A 25174-nucleotide genomic window follows, 5' to 3' on the forward strand; every position below is an offset into this window, starting at 1 on the left:
ATATGAGGAGACTTTTGTCATATTGGCTGCAAGATCGTACATATAGTGGTGTGAAAAACTATTTGCCCCCTTCCTGATTTCTTATTCTTTTGCATGTTTATCACACAAAATGTTTCTGATCATCAAACACATTTAACTATTAGTCAAAGATAACACAAGTAAACACAAAATGCAGTTTTTAAATGAGGGTTTTTATTATTTAGGGAGAAAAAAAATCCAAACCTACATGGCCCTGTGTGAAAAAGTAATTGCCCCCTGAACCTAATAACTGGTTGGGCCACCCTTAGCAGCAATAACTGCAATCAAGCGTTTGCGATAACTTGCAATGAGTCTTTTACAGCGCTCTGGAGGAATTTTGGCCCACTCATCTTTGCAGAATTGTTGTAATTCAGCTTTATTTGAGGGTTTTCTAGCATGAACCGCCTTTTTAAGGTCATGACACAACATCTCAATAGGATTCAGGTCAGGACTTTGACTAGGCCACTCCAAAGTCTTCATTTTGTTTTTCTTCAGCCATTCAGAGGTGGATTTGCTGGTTTGTTTTGGGTCATTGTCCTGCTGCAGCACCCAAGATCGCTTCAGCTTGAGTTGATGAACAGATGGCCGGACATTCTCCTTCAGGATTTTTTGGTAGACAGTAGAATTCATGGTTCCATCTATCACAGCAAGCCTTCCAGGTCCTGAAGCAGCAAAACAACCCCAGACCATCACACTACCACCACCATATTTTACTGTTGGTATGATGTTCTTTTTTCTGAAATGCTGTGTTACTTTTACGCCAGATGTAACGGGACACGCACCTTCCAAAAAGTTCAACTTTTGTCTCGTCGGTCCACAAGGTATTTTCTCAAAAGTCTTGGCAATCATTGAGATGTTTTTTAGCAAAATTGAGACGAGCCATAATGTTCTTTTTGCTTAAAAGTGGTTTGCGCCTTGGAAATCTGCCATGCAGGCCGTTTTTGCCCAGTCTCTTTCTTATGGTGGAGTCGTGAACACTGACCTTAATTGAGGCAAGTGAGGCCTGCAGTTCTTTAGATGTTGTCCTGGGGTCTTTTGTGGCCTCTCGGATGAGTTGTCTCTGCGCTCTTGGGGTAATTTTGGTCGGCCGGCCACTCCTGGGAAGGTTCACCACTGTTCCATGTTTTTGCCATTTGTGGATAATGGCTCTCACTGTGGTTCGCTGGAGTCCCAAAGCTTTAGAAATGGCTTTATAACCTTTACCAGACTGATAGATCTCAATTACTTTTGTTCTCATTTGTTCCTGAATTTCTTTGGATCTTGGCATGATGTCTAGCTTTTGAGGTGCTTTTGGTCTACTTCTCTGTGTCAGGTAGCTCCTATTTAAGTGATTTCTTGATTGAAACAGGTGTGGCAGTAATCAGGCCTGGGGGTGACTACAGAAATTGATATTGAAATTGAAAATTGAAATTGATAAACCACAGTTAAGTTATTTTTTAACAAGGGGGGCAATCACTTTTTCACACAGGGCCATGTAGATTTGGAGTTTTTTTTCTCCCTTAATAACGTAAACCTTCATTTAAAAACTGCATTTTGTGTTCAATTATGTTATCTTTGACTAATAGTTGACGGTTTTTGATGAGCAGAAACATTTTGTGTGACAAACATGCAAAAGAATAAGAAATCAGGAAGGGGGCAAATAGTTTTTCACACCACTGTATATTAACCAATGGTAATCTGTTCCTTTGTTTACTTTAACCCAACCCTTCAAAATAAAGAAATGCGCAGTGAACGTTTTTTTAATGATGATTATTAGATCATCCCACCCACTGACTGAATTCCTTGTTTCAAAACAAACCTGTCTCATCAACTGTTGGGTTGATGTGGTCAGAACAATCATAAATGTTTACGATCTTTTGCACCCCATCAATGTAATAATAGAAATTTTATTGAAATGTCCTAAAATCATTTGTTTCATACAACAAAATCTGCCTGTGTATGGCCACCTTTAGAGTTTCAACCAGTGGGCAAGGTATTCAGTGGGCAAGTTATTCCAGTCTGTAGACTGAATGTCTGATCTATTGTTCACATGGTTCTTGTCAGATCCTCACTTAGATCCATTTGTATTGTATTTTTAGAAGTTTCAGCTATTGATAAATCCCATTGGAAGGAATAGAAAGTGGATGAATTTTTCTGTGGTGAGCTTTAATCTTATATTTTGATAAATCTGCTCCTTAATGCGCTAGTGTGGCAATTGACTGGTTCTAAAAAAAAATTGCAAGGGAACTCCAGCCCCTTTATTTGTGGAGTAGAACTTGTAGGGCCTACCAGAGTACCTGACCTTTACAGCAAAAATGTTAGGTCTGATATAGACCTATAGTGGGGATGAGAAATGGTTGCTGGGAACGGTCCTTGATTAGGTCCTACTTATGTCCAGGTGCCACCAGAAGATCCTGTTGTACTCTGGCAGGCCAGTCCCTCTCATTTTTGGAATTGGTGATAGATCATACATATGGAAGTATACATTTGCTACCTGAGGATCATAAAGGATTGCAGTACAGCCTGTCCAAACTGCTTCCCAATGGATTTATATATGTGCTCATGTTTAGGCAGTAACGTAAAAATGGTCCTTATCTGTACAGGGCCACTGTAAGCCAATTATTAGCTGAGCGCAAGTAGTAAGTATTGAGTGGAATACTTGGTGAAGGTCTGCATACTTTCTCCTGTAATGGATGCCTTTATAAAGTGTCTTTGCTAGCTCCAGTGATCATTCCACTTAATCTATTTTTTTAAAATTAGTTTGTTTGCATTTAAAAAAACAAAAAAAAAAAACAAACCCTCCCACTTGGTTTATTACTATCAATCCACTCTTGGTGGCATTGTGTTTTGCAGTTAAAATAAACATTCCGTAAATAGAGTTTGTCCTTGTATAATGTATATTAGTGTAAAGAAAAGATAGGTTTATAGATTTATGCCCTTGGATAAGCTATTACAAGTATGTATTCCTGGAAGCCTTCCCAGAATATATTTAGAGCTGCATCTCAGTTGATGAGAATGTGTGGGGAGACATTCAAATGCAAAATCATCTTATAGACACTGCATAAAAATCCCCTACGCACCTAGCGGTTATCAAGAAGGCAAAGATTAACCAGAACCGAATGCGGCACTAAACCCAGCTTTAGTCCTAATTAATCCTGATTTTCTGAGCTTATACCAGTCATTGCCAATTTGCAGCCCTCCTAATATTTTTAGATTACAACTACCAGCATCTAACCAACAGACAGATCTATCAGAGGATGCTGGTAGTTGTACAGCAAAATAAACTCAAGGACTTCAGGTCATTTAGTATTGCTATAGGTTTGGGTGAGCAGTCTGTGGAGTAGGGTCCTATTTGGGGAGGTAGTTAGGAAATAATAATATATTTATTGAGTTGTTACATTCAGCAGATGGCTACATTTTATGCTGCAAAAATGTAGAGATATTTATAAATCAGGCCACATATGGATTTAGTTTTCAGCCATATTAGCTGACTATTAATCTGTGTTTGGGCACCAATCATGTGCAATCTGTTGCTGCGAGTAGGAGTTTTTTCCCAGGACGGGCAAGGGATTCAAATGCAATCTGGCCATCTGACTATGACCAAATCACACACAATCCAGTCACTTAGCAACTGGCTGGATAGCACTGGAGCCTGCTTCTAGTGTTCTAACAACAACAATACTCTGCCATTCTCTTAAAAAAAAATACTCCCAATTACATCATTAGGTTAAAAGCTGAGATTTCTTGAGCTACCAATCACTTGCTTGCATTATCAGCTTGATGCTCATTCCTCCACTAGAAAAGAGCTAGCAGTTATTGGTCAGCCTATTGATCAGATTACTAAATGAGATCATAATTATTAACCAATCAGATCAAACTGTAAATATCTGTGTTGTGTTGAAAGCTTGCAAGTAAATACAGTGTGCATGTCTCTTTGGCAGAGCCGCAGTTAGTCTATGGCATCACCAGATGTGCATCATCTCCTTGCCAATTGGTTCATGTGCACACTGTCCCCCCCTCTTTATCACTGCTGAAATTAGACACAGGAGTTTGGTGATGTGTTGGGGTGAATTTCTTTTTCCAAGCAATTTTTTTCTATATATGCACCCTAGGGCCAAACCCGATGCTACCTATATAACCCTGTTCCTTGACAAACATGCATAAACAGCATTGGTTCTTACCTCTAGTAAGAAACTAGTAGTAAATATAACGCACTGAGCAATAAAAGTTGCAAAGTTTGCAGTAGGTCTAGTAACCCATAGCAACCTGTTTTTCTTTATTCAGGTTAAAATAATAAGCAAATACTATTTGCTGGTTAGTTGCTGTGCTCTTTATGTCTTTCTGTCACAAATACCCCTATAGAGCAGGTGTTATTTATTTACTGTGTCACCTTCAAGGGTGTAATGGCAAATGGCTGAATGGACAAGCACTAGCAAAACAGTGTTTGCTTTCAAGTAGAGATGTCTTCTAAGCTGGGGAGACTTGAGGCAAGTTCTTGTAAGGTCTAGATGTTCTCCATACTGAGTATCCACTATAGAAACAGTGCTGTGATATTTATAGGGGCCTCCTCCTCCAAATCTATGGTAACTTCTATGTTTTAAAGGACATGTCAACCCCCCAACCAAAAATTTTATCAGTGAAAAGCCTCACAGCATTCTTTAAATACCTGCCACTCTGGTCCCTCAAAAGCAAACAGTGAAGCTGCAGCGATCCCTTGGAGTTTCTCCCTCTGCACAGCTCTGTAACTCCCTCTCCCCCCTCCCTTCAGAATCTCCTTGTCTGCCTGGCGTGGTGCACATGCGCAGTTCCACTACATTTTAATGAGCATGCGCATTTCAGATTGTGTCCTCTAAACAGCGTTTTGTTAATAAAGTTTTTTTTTTTTTTAAATCCTTCAAGAGGTCAGGCAGGAAGGGCCATACGCGTATGGAAAATATTGTAAGGGTGTCCGGCATTTGCATGGGCTCGATCAGCGCACCTGCGCACGAAAGAACGTTCGTGGTGCAACGAAAAATTCTTTCATGCGCAAGTGCGCTGATCAAGCCCATGCAGATGCTGGACACCCTTACACATATACGTGCGCTCGATGACGTCACCCGGCAAAATGGCCGCCGGGTGACATTGGAATCAGACAAGAAAAGAATGCGGCAGTGCAGGCTGTTGGAGGACATTAAGGGACATAAGCGGCACTTATGCGGTTAAGGTGGGGGTAAGGTGCTCTAAATTTAAATGAGTATAAGGTACTGGCACATTCTTGTATTTTATACAATAAGCTCCCTTTAAGATTTAAAAAAGCAACACCCTCTCGTACATCTCTGGGGCCTGACAAATACATTAGTCTGTGGTGTAAAGCTTTGAAATCTCAGCTTCCCCAGTTCTGGCCATAGAAGCAAGTTCCCAGAAGAAAACCTAATTACCCACATGACAGCAGTCTATGCTAGGAAAAGATGCATCCCTTTTAAAAACATTGATCCATTTGTTTTTAAACACCAGCATTGACATTTAAGCCACAATGCCAGCCCTTACTTTACAAGAAGTACTGTCCCAGCTCATTAAAATCGGCCGGGTGGGTTGTCTAAGGCCATGTCTGTTCCAGGATGCAGCCAGTAGATGCTTAAAGGGGAAATATCACAAAAAAAGAAAATGTAATATAAGCTTCATCATACTGAATTAAGAAACTTTCTAAATATACTGTAATCTGTTACCAATTCTGTACTGGTACTGAAATAATCAAGTTACCCTTCACTGTCCCCCTCTCAGCTTCTGTCACTCTTCATTGTCTCTACATGCAGGAGTCGGTCTAATTTATCTTTTGAAGAGTTTTTTCCTTCCTCAGTGAAAAGAAACAACAAATTTATTTCCTTCTATTCTGTTTACATGATCTTAAGTCAGACAAGTGGTCTTTTTGTGAATAGATCGTTAATTGTAAAAATATAAGAAGTGATAATATTTTTAAAGCCTGCTAATAAAAACACTCTCTTTTTTGGCCTTTTGTTAATCAGCAAAACAGAGACCTATGCCGCAGACCCTTTTGCTCTCCAAATAATTAAATGCCCGGTGCACACTGCTGGAGGGATCGGCACCCTCCCAAAAACCAAAGTAGCAACAAAAAGTGAATGGCACTCAGAGCTGCAAAAAAGGGAGCAAGCCCTTTAAAAACCTTTATTGCGGAGGTGCAACGTTTCGGGGCAAAGTGACCCCTTTTTTCAAGCAAGAGTCTGCAGAGCTGCCAGTGATTACAAAGTCCTCTGTGCAATCTCTGTGTGTGTCCCCTGGTAAGAACAGGTATTTAGCTTGTTTGCCTGCTATGTGGGAGCAGCCACCTTTCCATAGGGGAAGGTACTCTGGGGCAGGTAGCGCTACCTGGGGGGGAAGGGACTGAACTGATTTAAGGGTTGGGGTCTATCCGGATCCAAGTTGGGACTGGGCACCTACAGAGACTGTGCCAGGAGTGGATAGACTGCACGAGTTCCTCAGGGCAGGAAATTCAGTTATCACTAAAGTTGTTCTACATTCTATTTCAACAGTTATATAAAGTTTGATATTGCTGCAACTGTGTGTGATTATTTTCCTAGTGGAAAGTCCCTTGAGGTGTGTTCCTTAGTGTCCACTAGGTGGAGGCACTGCACTAAAATCCCAGTTCCCAGTACCTTTATAACTCAGAGAACAAATTCTCCTGTAAACAGCCAAATTAAGTGAGTGTGCCAAGAAAGGGTTACACAAGCAAGAAAAAAAACATGTTTCTCCAGCAGAGAGCACAGCTACAGCAGAGTTTCTATGGAAATGAGCAGTGGCATCTCTTCATTGGCTGCTAGACTGGAGGATGTGTTTGGTAACCTGAGCTGAAAAGAACTGAGCATGCTCAGTTGGCCAACAGCCAAAGTCAATTCATGAGAGAGGGGGCCCAGCGTGTTAGAGGAGGAGAAGGAATTGCAAGTGATTAAGGGGATGCTGCAGCCTAACTATTAACCTATAGCAGCTGGAGTGACAGGTATTTAATGATTTCAAAGAGGCTGTTCACTGGTTTAATTTTTTTGGAGGGGGGTTTACGTGTCCTTTAAGCATTTTCCCCTCTTGACAGAGCTACAAAAACCTGGATGAAAAAATGTGTCATTCCTGAACAGATCTACATTAAAAGACTTTTAAAGCCTAAATTTCCCTACAATGTATATCAGTTGGGCACGTCTCCCCCACCCAAATGGCATCATTTGTACTGCATATATCCCCTCCGCTTGCCAGCACCATCACATTTTCCTAAAGCAAATAGCAGCTTTCAGCCAGTGGCCATTTTTCCTCTGATACATAATCAGCTGAGCTAAAGAGAAGAGGTTAACCAGCAATGCCATCACTTCACTGGCTGCTAGACTGGAGGGCATGTTCAGTATCTGAGCTTAGAACAACTGAGCATGCCCACAAGCCAACAGCCAAAGCAAATTCCTGAAGGAGGGGGCTGAGTGGGTTACAGGAGGAGAAGCAAATCTAAGTGATAAAGGGGACACTGCAGCCTTACTATTAACCTCTAGACAACCAGTGTGGCAGCTACTGAAAGATTTCAAAGAGGCTGTTCACTGATTACATTTTTGTGTGTGGGGGTTTATATGTCCTTTAAGTGAAGAGTGTACCATATAACGCATTTCCTGCCCATGTCTGTTTTTCTTATGACTTAGGTGAGATACGTAGAGCCGTTTCTATAGTTTCCTAGATACACAAGGGCTTGTTAATGTCTTGCAGTCACCACAGTCATGCAGTCACCACAATTTCCCTGTAATCAGTTGAAAGTGAAACCACTTTAATTAAATGTAGGGGCCCTTAGGGTTAATATGCCCCTATGGCTTTAAACCCTACCACTGATTTACACTGTTACTGGGCAAAGACCCATGTATCCAGTTTATCCTTTGCACTTATGCCTTATTGGTTATTTGGGTTGACCACACCTCCCGCACTCTCATATAGTGTTTAGCAGCAGGAGTGTGTGTCTTCCGCTTTGGCTGCCTCTGTGTCTCAGGTGAAGGTCCACTGAGCCTGGGATCAGAACAAGGCCCCAGTAAAGCCATTATTGCCACAGAGTCACCATCTGCTCTAGTTAAGTCGGGGACAGGAACTCCGTGAATAAGGACCAGTTAGATGGTTACCCTTGTAGAGCACTTTCTAGGAAAGTGAGATAGAGAGGGAAGGAAGCAAGAGCAGTTTTGACTCCACCAAGGAAAGTAGCTGGAAATACCTTTCCATACAGGCACTGTTGCCTCAGCATAGGGCCACGGTTAAGACATAGGAGACAGGCAGTATCTAAAACCTGTCGGCTGTAGGACTCTTAAAGCTAGAGGTATTCAACCTGAGGACTGAGGTATCTATTCAGACTGCTTCCATAGGGGTGCCAAGCTGACCAGGTGCATTTACCCTGCCCAGTCTTCCAAAGAGCACAAAGAGGTGGGATAAACCGGTGTGCATCCTCTGTTGTTGTTCTCAGAGAGTACTATTATCACATAACATCTGTATTGTGACTATATTTGAGCTAACCCTGCACTGCTATTTGTCTGACAATAAATCCAGTTCTAATTATTCAACTGCAAGAACCTTCTGGCGTCCATCTTTACTGCACACAGCTATAGTGAGTTGTAGTTACACTACATCCCAGCTCCGCAGGGCACTTTCATCGGCAAATTTTGATGTTCTCGGGAATCTCAGCTGCTTCTCATTGTAATTCTATGGGCCTGGTGATCATCCCAGCTTTTACGAGATCCGTGAACAACTGTGCATGAAATAACTGGCAGCTTAGTTAATGCTGTTGACTCCTTCCCCCTCTTTCGTCTAATTACACTAATTTTCTTCTTATGCCCTCTATACATTATCACTGAGCTTGGCATCTGATTGGTAGCAGATAAATCTGCCTTTGCAGCTTGGCCCAAAAATAAACTGGCTCTGTATAACCTTTTATCGCAGCGTTAGAAACTCTAATAAACAGGCTCCTTGGGGAGAGTGTTCAACGTCACCTACAAATTGTGCCACGGCAGAGCTGACATTGTCTCCAGCGATTCTGCTCAAGTTTTTAAGTTTATTTATTTACCTTCAAGATCTGATGTTTACAACATTGCATTGGGCAAGGTTAATGGATTCAACATCTTGTTATCATCCCAGTGTTAATGTTCCGGAATTAAAGCTCTGGCTGTGTTCTGTGCTGCTTTGTTAATGTGCATCTTTTGAAGGTTTCTTATTGCCCTTGGGCAGAGAATATCACCAACAGGCTTGAAAGTTCAAGTCAGCAATGGAGATTTACATTAAATAAGGGTATATTCAAGTGCGAGCTTATTTCTTGATTAAATCCTTATAGCAAAGACAACAATCATTAAAGCATTTAAATAAAACATCAGCCCTTAAGGTGCCCATACACCTTAAGATCCGCTCGCTTGGCAATGTCGCCAAGCGAGTGGATCTTCTCCCGGTATCCCCCACCTACGGATGGGCGATATCGGGAGAATATATCGGGAGAATCCAGGCTAATTCGATCGTTTGGCCCCAGGGCATAACGACGGGTATAGGCAAAGTCGGTCCGGGGACCGCATCAACGAGCCGTTGCGGTCCCCGATTTCTTAACCTGCCCGATCGAGATCTGGCCGATTTCAGGCCAGATATCAGTTGGGCATGCCCGTTGGTAGTGCCCATACATGGGCCGATTAGCTGCCGAATCAGTCTAAGGGACCGATATCGGCAGCTAGAATTGGCCTGTGTATGGGGACCTTTAGTTTAGATTTCACCTTTTGATTGTACAGTTAAATATCTTTACAATAAATTGACTGGATCAATGATAAGCTAACTGGATTATTTCCATTATTATTATTGAAACAAGTCCTGCTAGGCAGCTATGATTGGAACATGTCTTATATTGAGGGGGTAAGAAACCCTAAGCTTTAGGCTTGTGTACAACCCTCTACCATTTACATGTATAGGATTAATTATCCAGAAAGCCCAGAGTTACGGAAAGGCCATTTTCCATAAGAAAATAATTTTAAACACATTTCATAAATTTAATTTCCTTTTTTTCTGTAATAATAAAACAGTACCTTGTTCCTAAGGCAAACTGAAGGTGGCCATACACAGGCAGATTTTGGAAGTTTATTTGCACTTATATGGGCATTCCCAACGGGCCCATCTGACCGATATCTGGCCTAAAATTGGCCAGATCTTTGTCTGTCAGGTGTGATTTCTTCATTGGATTGGGGACCGCATTGGCTCATTGTTCTTGGTCCGACGGCCCATATACTCACCATTTTAATTTGAGCGTTTAGTCATAGGGCTAACCTCACCAAGCAAGCAGATCGCAAAATGGCCATCTTAAAATATAATTAAAGGGGTTGTTCACCTCTAAATTAACCTAGTATAATGTAGACAATTATCTGAGACAGTTAGCTTTTTGTTCAGCAGCTCTCTAGTTTTGGTATTTCAGCAGCTATCTGGTTGCTAAGGTCTTATTTTTCCTACCAACCAGGCAGTGGTTTGAATTAGAGCCTGGAGTAAGTATTATAGAGAGACTCAATAGGCAGATAACCTTATTCTGCAGGGGTCAGTGACCCGCATTTAAAATCTGAAAAGAGTTAAAAAGGTAAGGCAAATAACTCAAATATGGTAAAGAATAAATAATGAAGACCAACTGCAAAATTGCTAGGAATATGCTATTCTGTAACATACAAAAAGTTAATTCATAGGTAAACCACCAATTTAATCCATTTGGAAGCAAAACAATTCTATTGGAATTAATTTTTTTTAAATGATTGTTTTGCAGACTTATCCAAACTACAAAAAGACCCCCTTTCCAGAAAAACCCAGGTCCCAAACATTCTAGAGAACAGGTCCCATACTTGTACCAAAAACAGTAATTACCAACATAAGGTAGTAGGGTGCTGGAGACTTTTCATTTCCCCAAGTTATATCCTAAGCCAGTATCTGTGGTAATATCTCTTAGGGACTGTGGTCGTACGGTACATTATTATTTGCATTATTCCAGGCACTATTTGTGATGAAGCTTTGCATTTATGTTTGTTTGACCTTGTTTTAATGTGAAGCATAAATCAGCCTGATTGTACGCTCTTGTAATCTATAGAGAAATGAAAACAATATATTGCAAATAAGTCCCAGTTCTCTGGGGGGAGATCTGCATTTAGACACAAGCAATTAGCATTTAGTTAGCAGGCATTCCGTGGCTATATTCAGTCTAATTGTGACATTAGACGTGATTTATTTCTTCCATAAGTCCATCACTACCTGTAGCACATGTCCTCTGTCCTTTACTATGTGTTTGTCTCTTATTTCTCTTCTCTTGCCTAGTTTGAAGGATAAGTGTCCTGGTTTATTTCCTTTCTGTGTTAACCACATGTTTTAGGACAAGTGTCAGGGAACTTTGGAACAAAAGCGTTTCAGAAATGGAGTATATAATTTATTTTTCTTTTTTTGCAGAAATTTTATGAATAAGCACCAGAAGCCAGTGCTAACAGGCCAACGGTTTAAAACCAGAAAGAGGGGTAAGTGATTAATATTGTTGTTATGTTACATCAAAATAATGTTATGTTGCAGCAAAATAAAACAGAAAAAATTCAGTGAAGGACTTCAGTAAAATGAGAGAACTGGTGAATGGTTGGAGTTCTTTTGAACAGCATTGTATACACAAAGTGCAGAAAGGGTCAGTTTGCATTGAGATTGAACAATTATGCTAATTCCTATCATTCCTATATTTGTATATTTGTAATTTAGAGATAGTTACACATTCCGCATAAACTAAAAAAGTGACATACCTCACCATCTTAATCCTCTCCGCCATTATTGTTGGAGGTGACACTGGACATAGGGGGAGGGCTGCATTTCTACTCCGTTGACATTTGTCCTCAGTCTACTGGGACTTGGCACTGCTCTCATGCCTCACATCAGCTTCAGGCACATTGGAGAGGAATGTGTCTGGGCTTTGCTTAGTACTAGACTATACATCATGCAGTCTCTTTATTGGCTTGCCTCAGAGCAAGGCTGGTTGTGGCACATTTCTGATCTGGCTATAGATACCTAGTTTTTAATTGACTTTATATTTACTTACATTGTTTGTGGTTTCTTTTTGAGGTTGTGTTTTATATTTTATAAATTATTAAATTGTCAATTATATTTATAAATGAGAGTATTGTGCGTAGATTGGAATGTACATAGACACTTTTTTCCCTAGGATTCTTTTTTAATATAGAACCATGTTCTTTCCCCGATATGCCAGCCAAAGGTATGCCTAGGCCTACAGGATCACATCAATGAGTAAATGTGGTCCTCGATTTGACGGAAAAATCAAGCCTGCCCAAGTGACATCTGGGTGATTTTCCACCAGATACCAGGTCAGGTAGACCCACTGGAAGGCCCCGTTCATGGGGGAAAAAAAGCTGCCAATCAGTCTAAATGGGCCAAATTGGCAGCTTAAAGCTGGCCGTGTATAGCTACCTTTAGGTGGCTCTGTCAGGGAAAGATGCGTTGTTTGATGACCTTGCCAAATGAGATCTTATAATGTATGGCCATTTTAAGATTGGCATTTACCAGTAGATATTGGACTTGTAACCCATGATTCATGTCAGCCCAGTCAGATCACCTTTCTGGGTATGTGTATTTAGCAGATTTTAAATTTAATGGTTTTGGAAAAGCCATGCCATATTCTCATCTCTATGAGTTGCCAACTCCTTCTGGAGGGACCAAGTTGTCAGTTTATGTCAGCCCCTGTATGGTCAGCTTTACTGTCTGAGATTATTAACATTTATTCATAAAACCCCAACATATTCCGCTGCTCTGTACAATAGCAATCAAGCTCTGTGCTGCAGTTTCCTTTCTGAAGAACTAGTATAAAAATAACATTTATCTATTTACCTGTTACAGATGAAAAAGAGAAATTTGAGCCTACAGTATTTAGGGATACCATTATTCAAGGCCTCAATGAAGCAGGGAACGATTTGGAAGCAGTAGCAAAATTCCTCGATACAACAGGATCAAGACTTGATTACCGCCGCTATGCTGAAACCCTGTTTGATATCCTGATTGCTGGAAGCATGCTGGGTAATCTAATCCTCAACTCTGAAATATCTTCATTTCATTAGTCTGAATTACATCCTAATAGATGGGATTATCATCTGAGATTATTTTTGTTTGTTGTTTCTTAAAGAACAGCTGCACCCAAAAACTCTTTTATAACAAAGAACAAGTAAATTAACATGCTAAGCTACCTATATAACCAATATACCATAAAAATTATTACTTGTATAGTACATAGCGTCCTCTATCCATTATAAAGAATTCACAAGAATTAGCCAACTGTCTGTGTCATCAATGTTTTAAAGGGGTAGTAACCTTGAAATAAGTTTTTAGTTGGCCATACAATAGCATAATTCCTTATATATTCATTCACACATTTGCCTTGTTGCTAGAGTATATTGGACCCTAGCAACTAGAGAGTTGCTGAAATTCCAAACGGGAGAGCTGCTGAAAAAACTACATAATTCAAAATTCAAAAAAAATCACTGCCTGCATCATACTAAAAGTTAATGTAAAGGTGAACTATCCCTTAAAGCAAAACTGGTAAATCATTTGCTACAAAGGAAAGTAATGAGCCACAGTAGCAGTTATAGAAAGTTGTCCCTATTTATTCTTTATACAGTATATCAAATTAAAGATTATAGGGGTTATGTAATAAAAAGAAGTTTGCCCAGGAGCAGTAACCCATAGCAACCAATCAGCAGGTAGAATTTACTGATCACCTGTTTAAAAGCAAATATCTTATTGGTTGCTGCTACTCGGCAAACTTAGTGCCTTTTATTACATATGGGGGTATATTTATATTACTTTTACCAGTTAAAGGGGCACTATTCACCTTCAATCCTTTTTGGCAGATATTTGCTTTCTACAGGGCAATAGTTATGCTGGCATAAAATCTCTCAGAAAAGTAGCACTTAAGGTGGCAACACACGTGGCGATTGGTCGCACGAAAGATCGTACAATCAGCCACTAACCGTTCAGGGCTGAAACGGCAGATAAGGAGGTAGAAACAATAGGATTTCTACCTCCTTCTGCCAATTCAGCCCTAAGGCAGATTTTGATCAGGCGCCTTCTATGGCGCCCGATCAAAATCTTTTAACCTGGCCGATCGGCGAGTCGACCGATATCAGCAGCCTCCTGCGATATCGGTCGACTCGCCGACTTGCCATACATGCACCGAATATCGTACAAAACGGGTTTTCGTACGATATTATCGGTGCGTGTATGGCCAGGTTAACAGAGCTTGTAGCTAGCCTGTGAGTGAGACAATAGCTGCTTAGGAAAGGAAACTTCAGACTGAAATAGTCATATCATCACTGTTTTGTTCTAAAGAAAGACATTTTAAACATGTATATAAATGCATGTTTTTTGAACAAATTAGTTTTTTTGTTTTGTTTTTTTATATGCTCTTTTTTCGTGACCACACAGTTTATTATCTGTTAAATCACAGTCTTAGGTATGATTTCAGCTGCAGAATCATTACTTGCAATTGCACAAATTACCTAGCTGTCCTGTGCGCTGATTTAATGGCGAGGTGCTAGAAGTATCTCTTATAAGTGAGTAAATTGTTCTAGCCTTACACTGTCTTGATTTACAGCAAAGCACATATCACAGGGGAATCAGAGTAATATGGGTTTTCTCTTTCTCTCCAAGCTTAGAGTGAGTTCAAATTAATGCCCCTTTCACAGCCAGAGACTACTGTCCTATATTGTCGGAAAATCCATTGGGGAAAACGCTGGCTACCAAAGGTCATTATTAAATAGAGCTGCACGAACAGGTTGGAAATATGGCAGACATAATATATTGCAAAAATCAGCACAATGACAGTGTGGCGGAGCTGATAAGAATAGAACACTATAGAAAGCGCTGCTAAAGGGATTGACGGAAAAATGAAAAGAGTTTTTTCATTTCCTTTCCATTAGTTTAAATATACAGTCATATGAAAAAGTTCGAGAACCCCGCTTAATTCTTTGGAGTTTTGTTTATCATTGGCTCAGCTTTCAAGGAAGCAACTTCCTCTTAATATATAACATGCCTTATGGAAACAGTAATATTTCAGCAGTGACATAAATTTATTGGATTAACAGAAAATATACAATATGCATCATAACAAAATTAGACAGGTGCATAAATTTGGGCAACCCAACAGAGATATTACATCAACTTTTAGATGCCTCCTATAGCCTTTAATGAGAATCTGGATTCTGGATGGCGGTATATTTGAACATTTGTCCATACAAAATCTCTCTCTCTCCAGTGAAGTTGATGGCTGCCGAGCATGGACAGCCTGCTTCAAATCATCCCATAGATTTTCGATGATATTCAAATCAGGGGACCGTGACGGCCATTCCAGAATATTGTACTTCTCCCTCTGCATAAATGCCTTTGTAGATTTCCAACTGTGTTTAATTGTCTTGTTGGAATATCCAACCCCTTGTGTAACTTTAATTTTGTGAAGGATACTTGAACATTATCCTGAAGAATTTGTTGATATTGGGTTGAATTCATCCGACCCTCGACTTTAACAAGGGCCCCAGTCCCTGAACTAGCCACAAAGCCCCGCAGCATGATGGAACCTCAAATCTGACAGTAGGTAGCAGGTGTTTTTATTGGAATGCGATGTTCTTCCACCATGCAAATCGCTTTTTGTTATGACCAAATAACTAAATTTTTGTCTCATCAGTCCAAAGCATTTTGTTCCAAAATGACTGAGCTTTTGCATACAACAAGCGACTCTGTTTGTGGCATGAGTGCAGAAAGGACTTCTTTCTCATCACCCTGCCATACAGATGTTCTTGTGTAAATTGCGCTGAATTGTAGAACGATGTACAGATACACCATCTGCAGCAAGATGTTCTTGCAGGTCTTTGGAGTTGATCATTGGGTTGTCTATAACCATTCTCACAATCCTCCTCATATGCAGCTCCCTTTACCTTTCTTGGCCTGCCAGACCTGGGTTTTACAGCAACTGTGCCTGTGGCTTTCCATTTCCTGATTACATTCCTGACAGTTTAAGCCTCTGAGATAGCTTTTTGTAGCCTGAACAATCTTTGTTTTCAGATCTTTTAAGAGTTGCTTTGAGGATCCCATGCTGTCACACTTCAGAGGAGAGTCAGAAACACAACTTGCAATTGGCCACCTTAAATACCTTTTCTCATGATTGGACACGCCTGCCTATGAAGTTCAAGGCTTAACAAGCTAACCCAACCAATTTGGTGTTGCCAATAATCAGTATTGAGCAATTACATGCATTCAAATTAGCAAAATTACTAGGGTACCCAAATTTTTGCACAGCCAGTTTTTCACATTTGATTTAATTTCATACAACTAAATACTGCTTCACTAAAAATCTTGGTTTAGAAAACACCCCAGTACTGAGATGTTCCTGGGAAATGAAAGACATACCACTGTTATCTTTTTTGTTGAAAGTGGAGTAAATTATTATGCAGGCTGAGAGGGGTTCACAAACTTTTCCATACGACTGTATATGTACAGGTGTTGGACCGGTTACCCAGAATGCTCGGGACCTAGGGTTTTTCCAGAAAAGGGATATTTCCATAAATTGGATCTCAATACTTTAAAGGAGAACTAAACCCCCCTAGGTACAAAAGTCCCCTTAACTGCTTTTCTGCCCTATTAGATGATAATAAGTGGTCCTGTTTCAAAACCTGATCTAAAAAAGCAGAGCAGCACAGGAGAGTACCTAGGCGCAGTTGGGGGCTAGCTGGGAATCAGCTTCAACTACGCATGCTCAAGCAGGGTCCGTGTCTGCAGTGAGATCCAAAGCATTTTCTAATGGACTAAAGATGGTGCCTAGGTACTCTGCTGTACTGCTCTGCTTTTTTGCGTTTTGAAATAGGGCCACTTATCAATCTAATAGGATCAGCCAGAAGGGAGAGGTGAGGGGGGGTCCATGGAGGGCAGTTAAAGGGACTTTTGTACCTAGGGGGGGTTTAGTTCTCCTTTAAGTCTACTAAAATATTATTAAAACATTAATTAAACCCAATAGGATTGTTTTGCCTCCAATAAGGATTAATTATATCTTAGTTGGGATCAAGTTTAAGGTACTGTTTTATTATTACAGTGAAAAAAGAAATTATTTTTTTAAGGTGTCAATTATTTGCCTAGTGCAGAGGAAACCCAAGTGAACCCTTGTAAGTGGTGATGAGGGAGGGGGGTTTGATGTCACCATTGCAGGGCTAGAAAAGCACTGCACGCAGCTGCCACTCTTCTGGTCAGCTGCTGCTAGGGGTTGAAGAAGGGCTGGAAATGCCCTAGGCACATGCCTCTTTTGCTCACCCCTAGTTCCGGCCCTGCAAATAGGATGGAGGTATTAGAAATGATGTTGGCCATCATTCCTCCTGGGATCATCATACACAAATTGCCATTATCTATTGCCTGCCATTCATTCCATGGATATTATACACGGAACTTACTGTTATCATTGTTTAAACTATCACAGCTTTATATGGTTAGAAATGTTTCTGTTCTTCTAAGCTCCGGGAGGAAGCCGTATTGATGATGGAGACAAAACTAAGCAGACCAATCACTGTGTGTTTGCAGCTGAAGAGGACCATGAAACCATGCGAAATTATGCTCAGGTGTGGTATAAAATGGACTGAGATGCAAAATGATGCTGGGCTGTGGTATAAAAATGAGTTCACTCTAGGCATATTGCTTAAAAAGACCTCCCAAGATTTCAGGTACTAACCTGTTGTGTAAGGGAAGATAAAGGGAAGTTCTGCAAGATATGAAAAAATAGATTCATGCCTAGTTGGTGTGCCATTTGTATCAGTGTGCTGTTGTGTGATACAAGATGTTATACAGTACGGCAAAGGCATGCATGTTTAATTTAAAGACAGAAAACAGGTATCAAACATAATCTTCTTAAAAAGTATTTTGTATCTGCAAAAACAGATAATATAGAAATTAGAGGCAACATCAGGATTAGAGTAATTGGGTGAATCTCAGACAGAGCACGGCTAATTTCTGTATCTGCTCACAGTGCACGCACAGCATGGCCATCATTACTGTAACAAAAAGTGTGTGCTGGTGCGCAGCTAAATAAATTACACCACCCCATCCCTCCTTTGGGGAACTCATGCCTTTGATATTCTTATTCAGGTACAATGAGTGATGTGTAAGGCTTCCTATAGGGGTCAGTTTGTAAGCTGATACTTGGTTATAGCAGGAACCATTTTAATATTTTGGTGATTTTTTGAAAATAGCACAACACTGAGCTTACACATAAGCTCCTTTAGTTTCTGCAAGTCTGCACAGCCACCAAATTATGGATTTTCTATTATATTTTAAGCAGATGAATGTTAAAAGGGAAGCAGCAAATGCTTAACCAACATATCATATTATATATTCACAATATGTGCCCTGAAAAAAGAATCTTACCTAATTGGCTTATATGTATCAGTAAATATCACCCTTTTACATGTTATATCTTGAGGCAACATTTTGGAAAGGTCTTTGTGTTCTCTCATTGATCACCTCTCGGGAAATAAAGCAGGTTGTGACTGAAACAGTAAGACGTGAAGGAGGAAATTTCAAAGCACTTTCAATTAATGCTGTGTAATCTAGCATGTACATCTACCCTTGTTTTTTTTGTGAGACAAGTGCCACATTTGAAGCACACAGATGCCCAAACAGCTCCCCCACTGCACAGACTACTAGCCTGGGCCTGGTCCTATGCTTAACACATCCTACAGTGCTTAAGCATAGAACCAGGCCCAGGCTAGTAGTCTGTGCAGTGGGGGAGCTGTTTGGGCATCTGTGTGCTTCAAATGTGGCAATTGTCTCACAAAAAAAACAAGGGTAGATGTACATGCTAGATTACACAGCATTAATTGAAAGTGCTTTGAAATTTCCTCCTTCACTTCTTACTGTTTCAGTCAGAACCTGCTTTATTTCCCGACCTGCTTACATCTACCCTTGTTTTTTTTGTGAGACAAGTGCCACATTTGAAGCACACAGATGCCCAAACAGCTCCCCCACTGCACAGACTACTAGCCTGGGCCTGGTCCTATGCTTAAGCACTGTAGGATGTGGGTATTTGACTTTTTTAGCCAATGTCAGCCTTGCACAGGGAATGATATACTGCAGAGCCCTGGTAGTTCCATCTGTGTTGCTGGCGGCTGAACAACCAAGTAGCTCGACTGCCCACCCACAAGATATGGATCAGCTGGAATGCAAATGCTGAATACTGGCATCAAAGACTGGATGGTGCCAGTAAGGTTTCTGCCAAACTTTGTTGTGAGATGTAAAATGCAATTGTAGATACAGGTATGGGACCTGTTTTAGAGGATGCTTGGGTCCTGGGGTTTTCTGGATAAGGGATCTTCCTTTAATTTGGATCTCAATACCTTAAGTCTACTAAAAAATCATTTAAACATATTTTAACCCCAATAGGATTGCTTTGCATTGTTTCATCATTACTTTCATTATTTTTTAATTATTTTCTTATAATGGAGTTTATGGGAGACAGCCTTCCCGTAATTAGAACTTCTAGATAACAGGTTTCCAGATAATGGATCACATACCTGTACTTGTTATTTTAACTTTATGTGCCCAAGTCTCTTACATTATACAAGCATGGGGCAATGGTATTTTCCTTCTCTTTTAGGTTTTCAGGAAATTGATCAGAAGATACAAGTATTTGGAAAAAGCTTTTGAAGACGAAATTAAAAAGGTAGCCCTCCTTTGTATTATTTTTTTAGCATGCATATGTTTTTCATTGGATTGTAGTTTGTAGTAGACTTGGGCAAAATGTGCCCCTTCGGTCATCTATACCAACCAACAAAAGTTAGCTTTGATTTGTTGTCATGATGGTGAATGAAAATGTCTGCGGTGGGGGAGAGCTGTTCCTCAAGGAAATGTTTTGTCACGGGGGGGTGGGGTTGTTAAACCTTCAGTCCCCCAGCCACTGCCACAATACAACCCCTGTATCCCCTGTGAGTTATTTAGAGAGTAGTTTGAATTTTCCATGGATACAAGTGTATATGGAGCTAATGAATGAGCTAGGCTGCAGAGCATTTGCTTTACTATGCTTTGCATATCATTACACATTCCATTCTAATAGATTTTTGGTTCTCTCATAGCTCCTTCTTTTCCTAAAAGCATTTTCAGAATCAGAGCAAACAAAGTTGGCTGTGCTCACAGGAATATTATTAGCCAGTGGAACTCTCACGTCCGTCATCCTAACAAGCCTCTTCACTGAGAACATAGTGAAAGAAGGTATTGCATTCATTTATTTACTGCTTGGACGTCTATATATGTATGTATATTTTTACTCATATAGCGCTACCTATATATATGGCACCTTAAAAAAGAACAGTAAATTAATAGAACATGCAGGGGGTCATTATAGTAATAAATACAAAGTACAGTTACATTAAAGATTCCCTTGAGCGAAGTGTCTAATAAAAAAGAGGATGGAGGTCCCGCCCCATAGAGGTTACATGCACAAATGCAGAAATTAGTTTTTGGGGTTTTTTTTTTTAACAATTTTTTTAAACATAGTTTTGTCATTCTGCTTTGATTCTTAAGTGAATGTGCAGAAAAAGTATAATTTAAGAATAAGCATTTTAAACTTGCCTTTTGCACATTAGTAATTATCTTAGATTTGTAAGCAATTATATCATTACTTAATGAAATTATTCACTATAATACACCACAAGTTTGCTGCGTAACAATACCAAGTTCAGACCCTAATGTTGATACAGGTATGGGACCTGTTATCCAGAATGCTCGGGACCTGGGGTTTTCTGGATAAGGGATCTTTCCGTAATTTGGATCTCCATAACTTAAGTCTGCTAAAAATCATTTAAATACTGAATAAACCCAATAGGCTTGTTTTGCCTCCAGTAAGGATTAATTATACCTTGGTTGGGATCAAGTACAAGGTTCTGTTTTATTATAAAAGAGAAAAAGGAAATCATTTTTAAAAATTAGAATGATTTGCTTATAATGGAGTCTATGGGAGATGGCCTTTCCGTAATTTGGAACTTTCTGGATAAGGGATTTCTGGATAAGGGATCCCATACCTGTATCTCCATTGTCAGCAATACTTTGTATTCCATAATACATTTACCATCATATGGCTAAAGCATAGGGCATTGTGGCTGCTTACATATAGAGATGTATTCTCTGTCATGAATTCCTAAAATGAAGGATTTTTATGACATTATGAGTACGCTGCATTATTGCATGGGTTGTCAAATAATGAGAAGTACTGCCCTTATCAGTAATCTGTATAGTGTACTGAAATAATATATCTACAGTTTGAGCTATATGTTCAGGATTTGTCCACATCATACAAAACTCCAAACCTACAAAAATCCAACTTTGCTGAGAAGCCACTTTATTTACTACCTATATTTGCCTGTAAGTGACCCACTCTCTAAGGCTGAAAGCTCTTTGGAACAGGTTAACATGTAATCTATATTGCGTTGTATATTTTTTTGTATTTATTGCAGTTTTGTACGCCTGTTCGTATTATGACTATATTCATGCCCAGACTGGCAATATGTAGATTCTGGCAAATGCTATAAGATGCCATAGAGAGTCACTACTTTGTGGGCTGTTTGCCCCCCTTTGTACTTGAGATTCTAGTGTCTATTTTTGATCCCTGACCAGACCTGACTGCATTACACTATGATCAAAGCTACATATTGGTTGCCATGGCTTAATGCAATGAGGCCAAAATCCGTCTGTGGTTGTAAATTTAAGATACATTTCTGCATTCCAGAAAAGTCTGTCTGCCCTATTATGTGATTAGATTTAATTTGCTTTCAATCTTTCCCATGCAGACAGGAACTTTCATGTTGTTAATTCAAAAGTGTCAAAGGTCAAGACCAAGGCCATGCTTGGGTCATGACGCATAGGTTAAGAATCTCTGCTGCAAATATAACTTAGATGAGTCTATATGCAATATAGAAGCTAAAATATGTATGCTTTAAAAATACAAAATTGCCTTATGTATTTGACCTAACAAATTGTCTCTTTTCTCATTTCCTAGGCATTTCTGCATCATTTGCAGTCAAACTTTTCAAAGCATGGATGGCCGAAAAGGACGCCACTGCCGTGACCTCGGCTTTAAGAAAAGCGAATCTAGACAAGCGATTACTGGTCAGTTTATCTCTGATGTCAAACTGATATGACAGCTCCAGACTGTGCACTGGGTTTATATATATATATATATATATCAATCCAAATAGTGTCAGCACTCCAAGGCTCAATATCCTGCGGGGTGCACAGCCAAAATATGAGTATGCAAAAAGTAATAATCATCCGTGGCCGGCACTCCCTTCAATACTTTGTCAAAAATTTATTGAAAACATATTATAAAACCGACGTTTCGGTCCTCATTAGGACCTATATATATACACTCACCTAAAGGTTTATTAGGAACACCTGTTCAATTTCTCATTAATGCAATTATCTAATCAACCAATCACATGGCAGTTGCTTCAATGCATTTAGGGGTGTGGTCCTGGTCAAGACAATCGCCTGAACTCCAAACTGAATGTCAGAATGGGAAAGAAAGGGGATTTAAGCAATTGTGAGCGTGGCATGGTTGTTGGTGCCAGACGGGCCGGTCTGAGTATTTCACAATCTGCTCAGTTACTGGGATTTTCACACACAACCATTTCTAGGGTTTACAAAGAATGATGTGAAAAGGGAAAAACATCCAGTATGCGGCAGTCCTGTGGGTGAAAATGCCTTGTTGATGCTAGAGGTCAGAGAAGGGTATTAGTATGTTGTTCCTAATAATCCTTTAGGTGAGTGTATATGCACCCTGGTGCCCCTGTCTAGGGTGGCAACTTTCGGAGGGTGGCCATCAGGTACCTATATAAAAACAAAATTACCTTATCTGAATGCCATATTTGGCTACAAGTGCCTGACAGCGCAGGCTGGCTGAATTTTATTTATTTGTTTCAATTTTTAAATCATTTGAAAAGCTTCACAAAATGCCTGCAATGATCAACGCTGAGCAAATACCCTAGCCAGGGGAGTCCTCTCCCTCTCACAATAAGGATACAACTGTGAGAGACTTTTAGGCTTCTTGCACTACACATTGGATTAGGTGTAGGTTAGGGTTTGAGATATACCTATTGAACTGAATGGTGTGGGAATGTGCTTAGTTCAAGTTTTATGCATGCTTGAGTTCCTTCACTGACTTAGATTCTACCACATCTATTGGATGGTTTTTGTATGAGTTTATCGCTCTTTCTTTAAAAAAGTGTTTCACTATATTCTGTTTTGATTAACACATGCCATCTTCATATAGTGTTTCCTAGTTCTAGTGATGTTCTACTGCAACAAATGGCAATTCTCATGAACTCTGTTAATTTCCCTGATATAATGAGATGTTTCCATCTTGTCTACTCTAACCTTTCTGTACATATAAAGGCCATGGAGCATTTCCCGATACTATAAGACCATGTATCATTTGTGTGGCCCTCCTCTTGACAGCTGTTTTATTAATCTCCTTCTTTATACTAGCCTTCCAACTCTGATCAGCTCTGAACTCTTACTAGTGACTAATAAAGTGGCTGTGTAACTCCCTCTTTCTTACACTAATACATTTTCTTCTGTCTAGAATTTGCCTTCTCTAAACATGCATTTCTTGCAGGTTTAAAATCTATCATTCCTAAATGCCTTTGTTTGTTTATATATAAAATGTGAATTACATTTGAATATTCCCTAGACTATAAATCTATGGCTGCTTTCTATTTGGACATGATCTGTTATGCACATACGATTTTTATAAATTGGGTATCGATCATGACCTCTGTCTATCAGAAAGATTCTTATAAGAACAACAAAATAAACCTATATTTTACATATACATTTTTTCAAGAGATTTGATTACCCACATGTTAAACTTGCTCTCTAGCAATAGCATGGTAACTTTGGTCTTGTCTTGTCTAGGAGCTGTTTCCAGCAAACAAGCAAAATGTAGAGCACTTTGCCAAGTATTTCAATGATGCTGGCCTGAAAGAGCTCTCTGATTTCCTGCGGGTCCAGCAGACTTTAGGAACACGCAAAGAGCTCCAAAAGGAGCTACAGGAGCGTCTCTCTCAGGAATGTCCTATAAAAGAGGTAAGGCTAACAAAGCCATTAAAGGGGAACTAAAGCCTAAAGAAGTAAGCTAGAAATGTTGTGCATTATGTTTTGGGGTTCTGTACCAGCCCATGGCAACCATAGCCCTTTAGCAGGGAATATCTGTCCTCCAGTAGCCCCCCTATCTTCTTTTCTTTTACAGCACATACTCTGTGCTGCTGTCAGTTACTGAGCCTAGGGACAAACTCCTGTCTCCCCTGATAAAGTAGCTGTTTCATTGTTACTTTTTTTTTTTTTAAAGTTCCTATACTGATTTAATATTATCTATTTAACATTCAGAAGACATGCCTCTCTCTCTCTTTGAAGCTTATACACTTGGATGTTAGCTTTTCCTGTACACTTTGCTGTGCCCACCAAAGAAATGAGTGCTACACACCCACCAGTAAATAATAGCCAACACTGCCCCCCAGTGGAAACAGACTAGGTTACTTGGCACAATGTAATATAAAGAACCAGTGGTACTGGGCAAATCTATTGTGTCCTATATACTATTTCGGAAAAGTAGTGTTTTGGCTTTTTTTAAACTTGTGGTTTTATCAGTGCTGTGTTGTTTCCTTAAATGGTGGATACCTGGTGAAGTTCCATTTTGCTGCAAATCAGTATACAGGTATAGGATCTGTTATCCAGAAGCTTGTTATCCTGAAAGCTCTGAATTACAGTAAGACCATCTCCTATAGAATCCATTTGAATCAAATAATATAGATTTTTAAAAATGATTTCCTTTTTTGTCTGTAATAATAAATCAGCACCCTGTACTTGATAATTAATCCTTAATGGAGACAAAACAATTCAATTGGGTTTAATTAATGTTGAAATTCTTTTTGTTAGACTTAAAGAAGAACGAAACCCAACTTTTAAAAATGTTTTTAAAACATTTGCCACTTGTGCCTCTCCTGAACCGCCGTAGTGAAACTTCTCCCACTTACTTACTTTTTCTGCACCGCGCCGGAGTTATTTTCAGCCACAGCATTACTTGCGGCGGCCATCTTTTTCTCGATCGCGT

The 25174-nt window shown here is 39.7% G+C and overlaps 1 protein-coding gene across 1 annotated transcript in view; it reads left to right on the plus strand.

The window, feature by feature from the left end:
- bzw2 (basic leucine zipper and W2 domains 2) overlaps nucleotides 1-25174 on the plus strand; it is a 52468-nt gene that overhangs the window by 22816 nt on the left and 4478 nt on the right. Inside the window, exons 2-8 of the mRNA XM_002933293.2 lie at nucleotides 11446-11510; nucleotides 12886-13062; nucleotides 17536-17639; nucleotides 19670-19735; nucleotides 20145-20280; nucleotides 22064-22173; nucleotides 23980-24150. Coding sequence (XP_002933339.1) covers nucleotides 11453-11510; nucleotides 12886-13062; nucleotides 17536-17639; nucleotides 19670-19735; nucleotides 20145-20280; nucleotides 22064-22173; nucleotides 23980-24150 — 822 coding nt within the window. The 5' untranslated portion in view covers nucleotides 11446-11452. The remainder of the gene's footprint in view (nucleotides 1-11445; nucleotides 11511-12885; nucleotides 13063-17535; nucleotides 17640-19669; nucleotides 19736-20144; nucleotides 20281-22063; nucleotides 22174-23979; nucleotides 24151-25174) is intronic.

The sequence above is a fragment of the Xenopus tropicalis genome, chromosome 6 (genome assembly GCF_000004195.4).
Source record: "Xenopus tropicalis strain Nigerian chromosome 6, UCB_Xtro_10.0, whole genome shotgun sequence".
In the NCBI taxonomy this organism is placed as follows: domain Eukaryota; kingdom Metazoa; phylum Chordata; class Amphibia; order Anura; family Pipidae; genus Xenopus; species Xenopus tropicalis.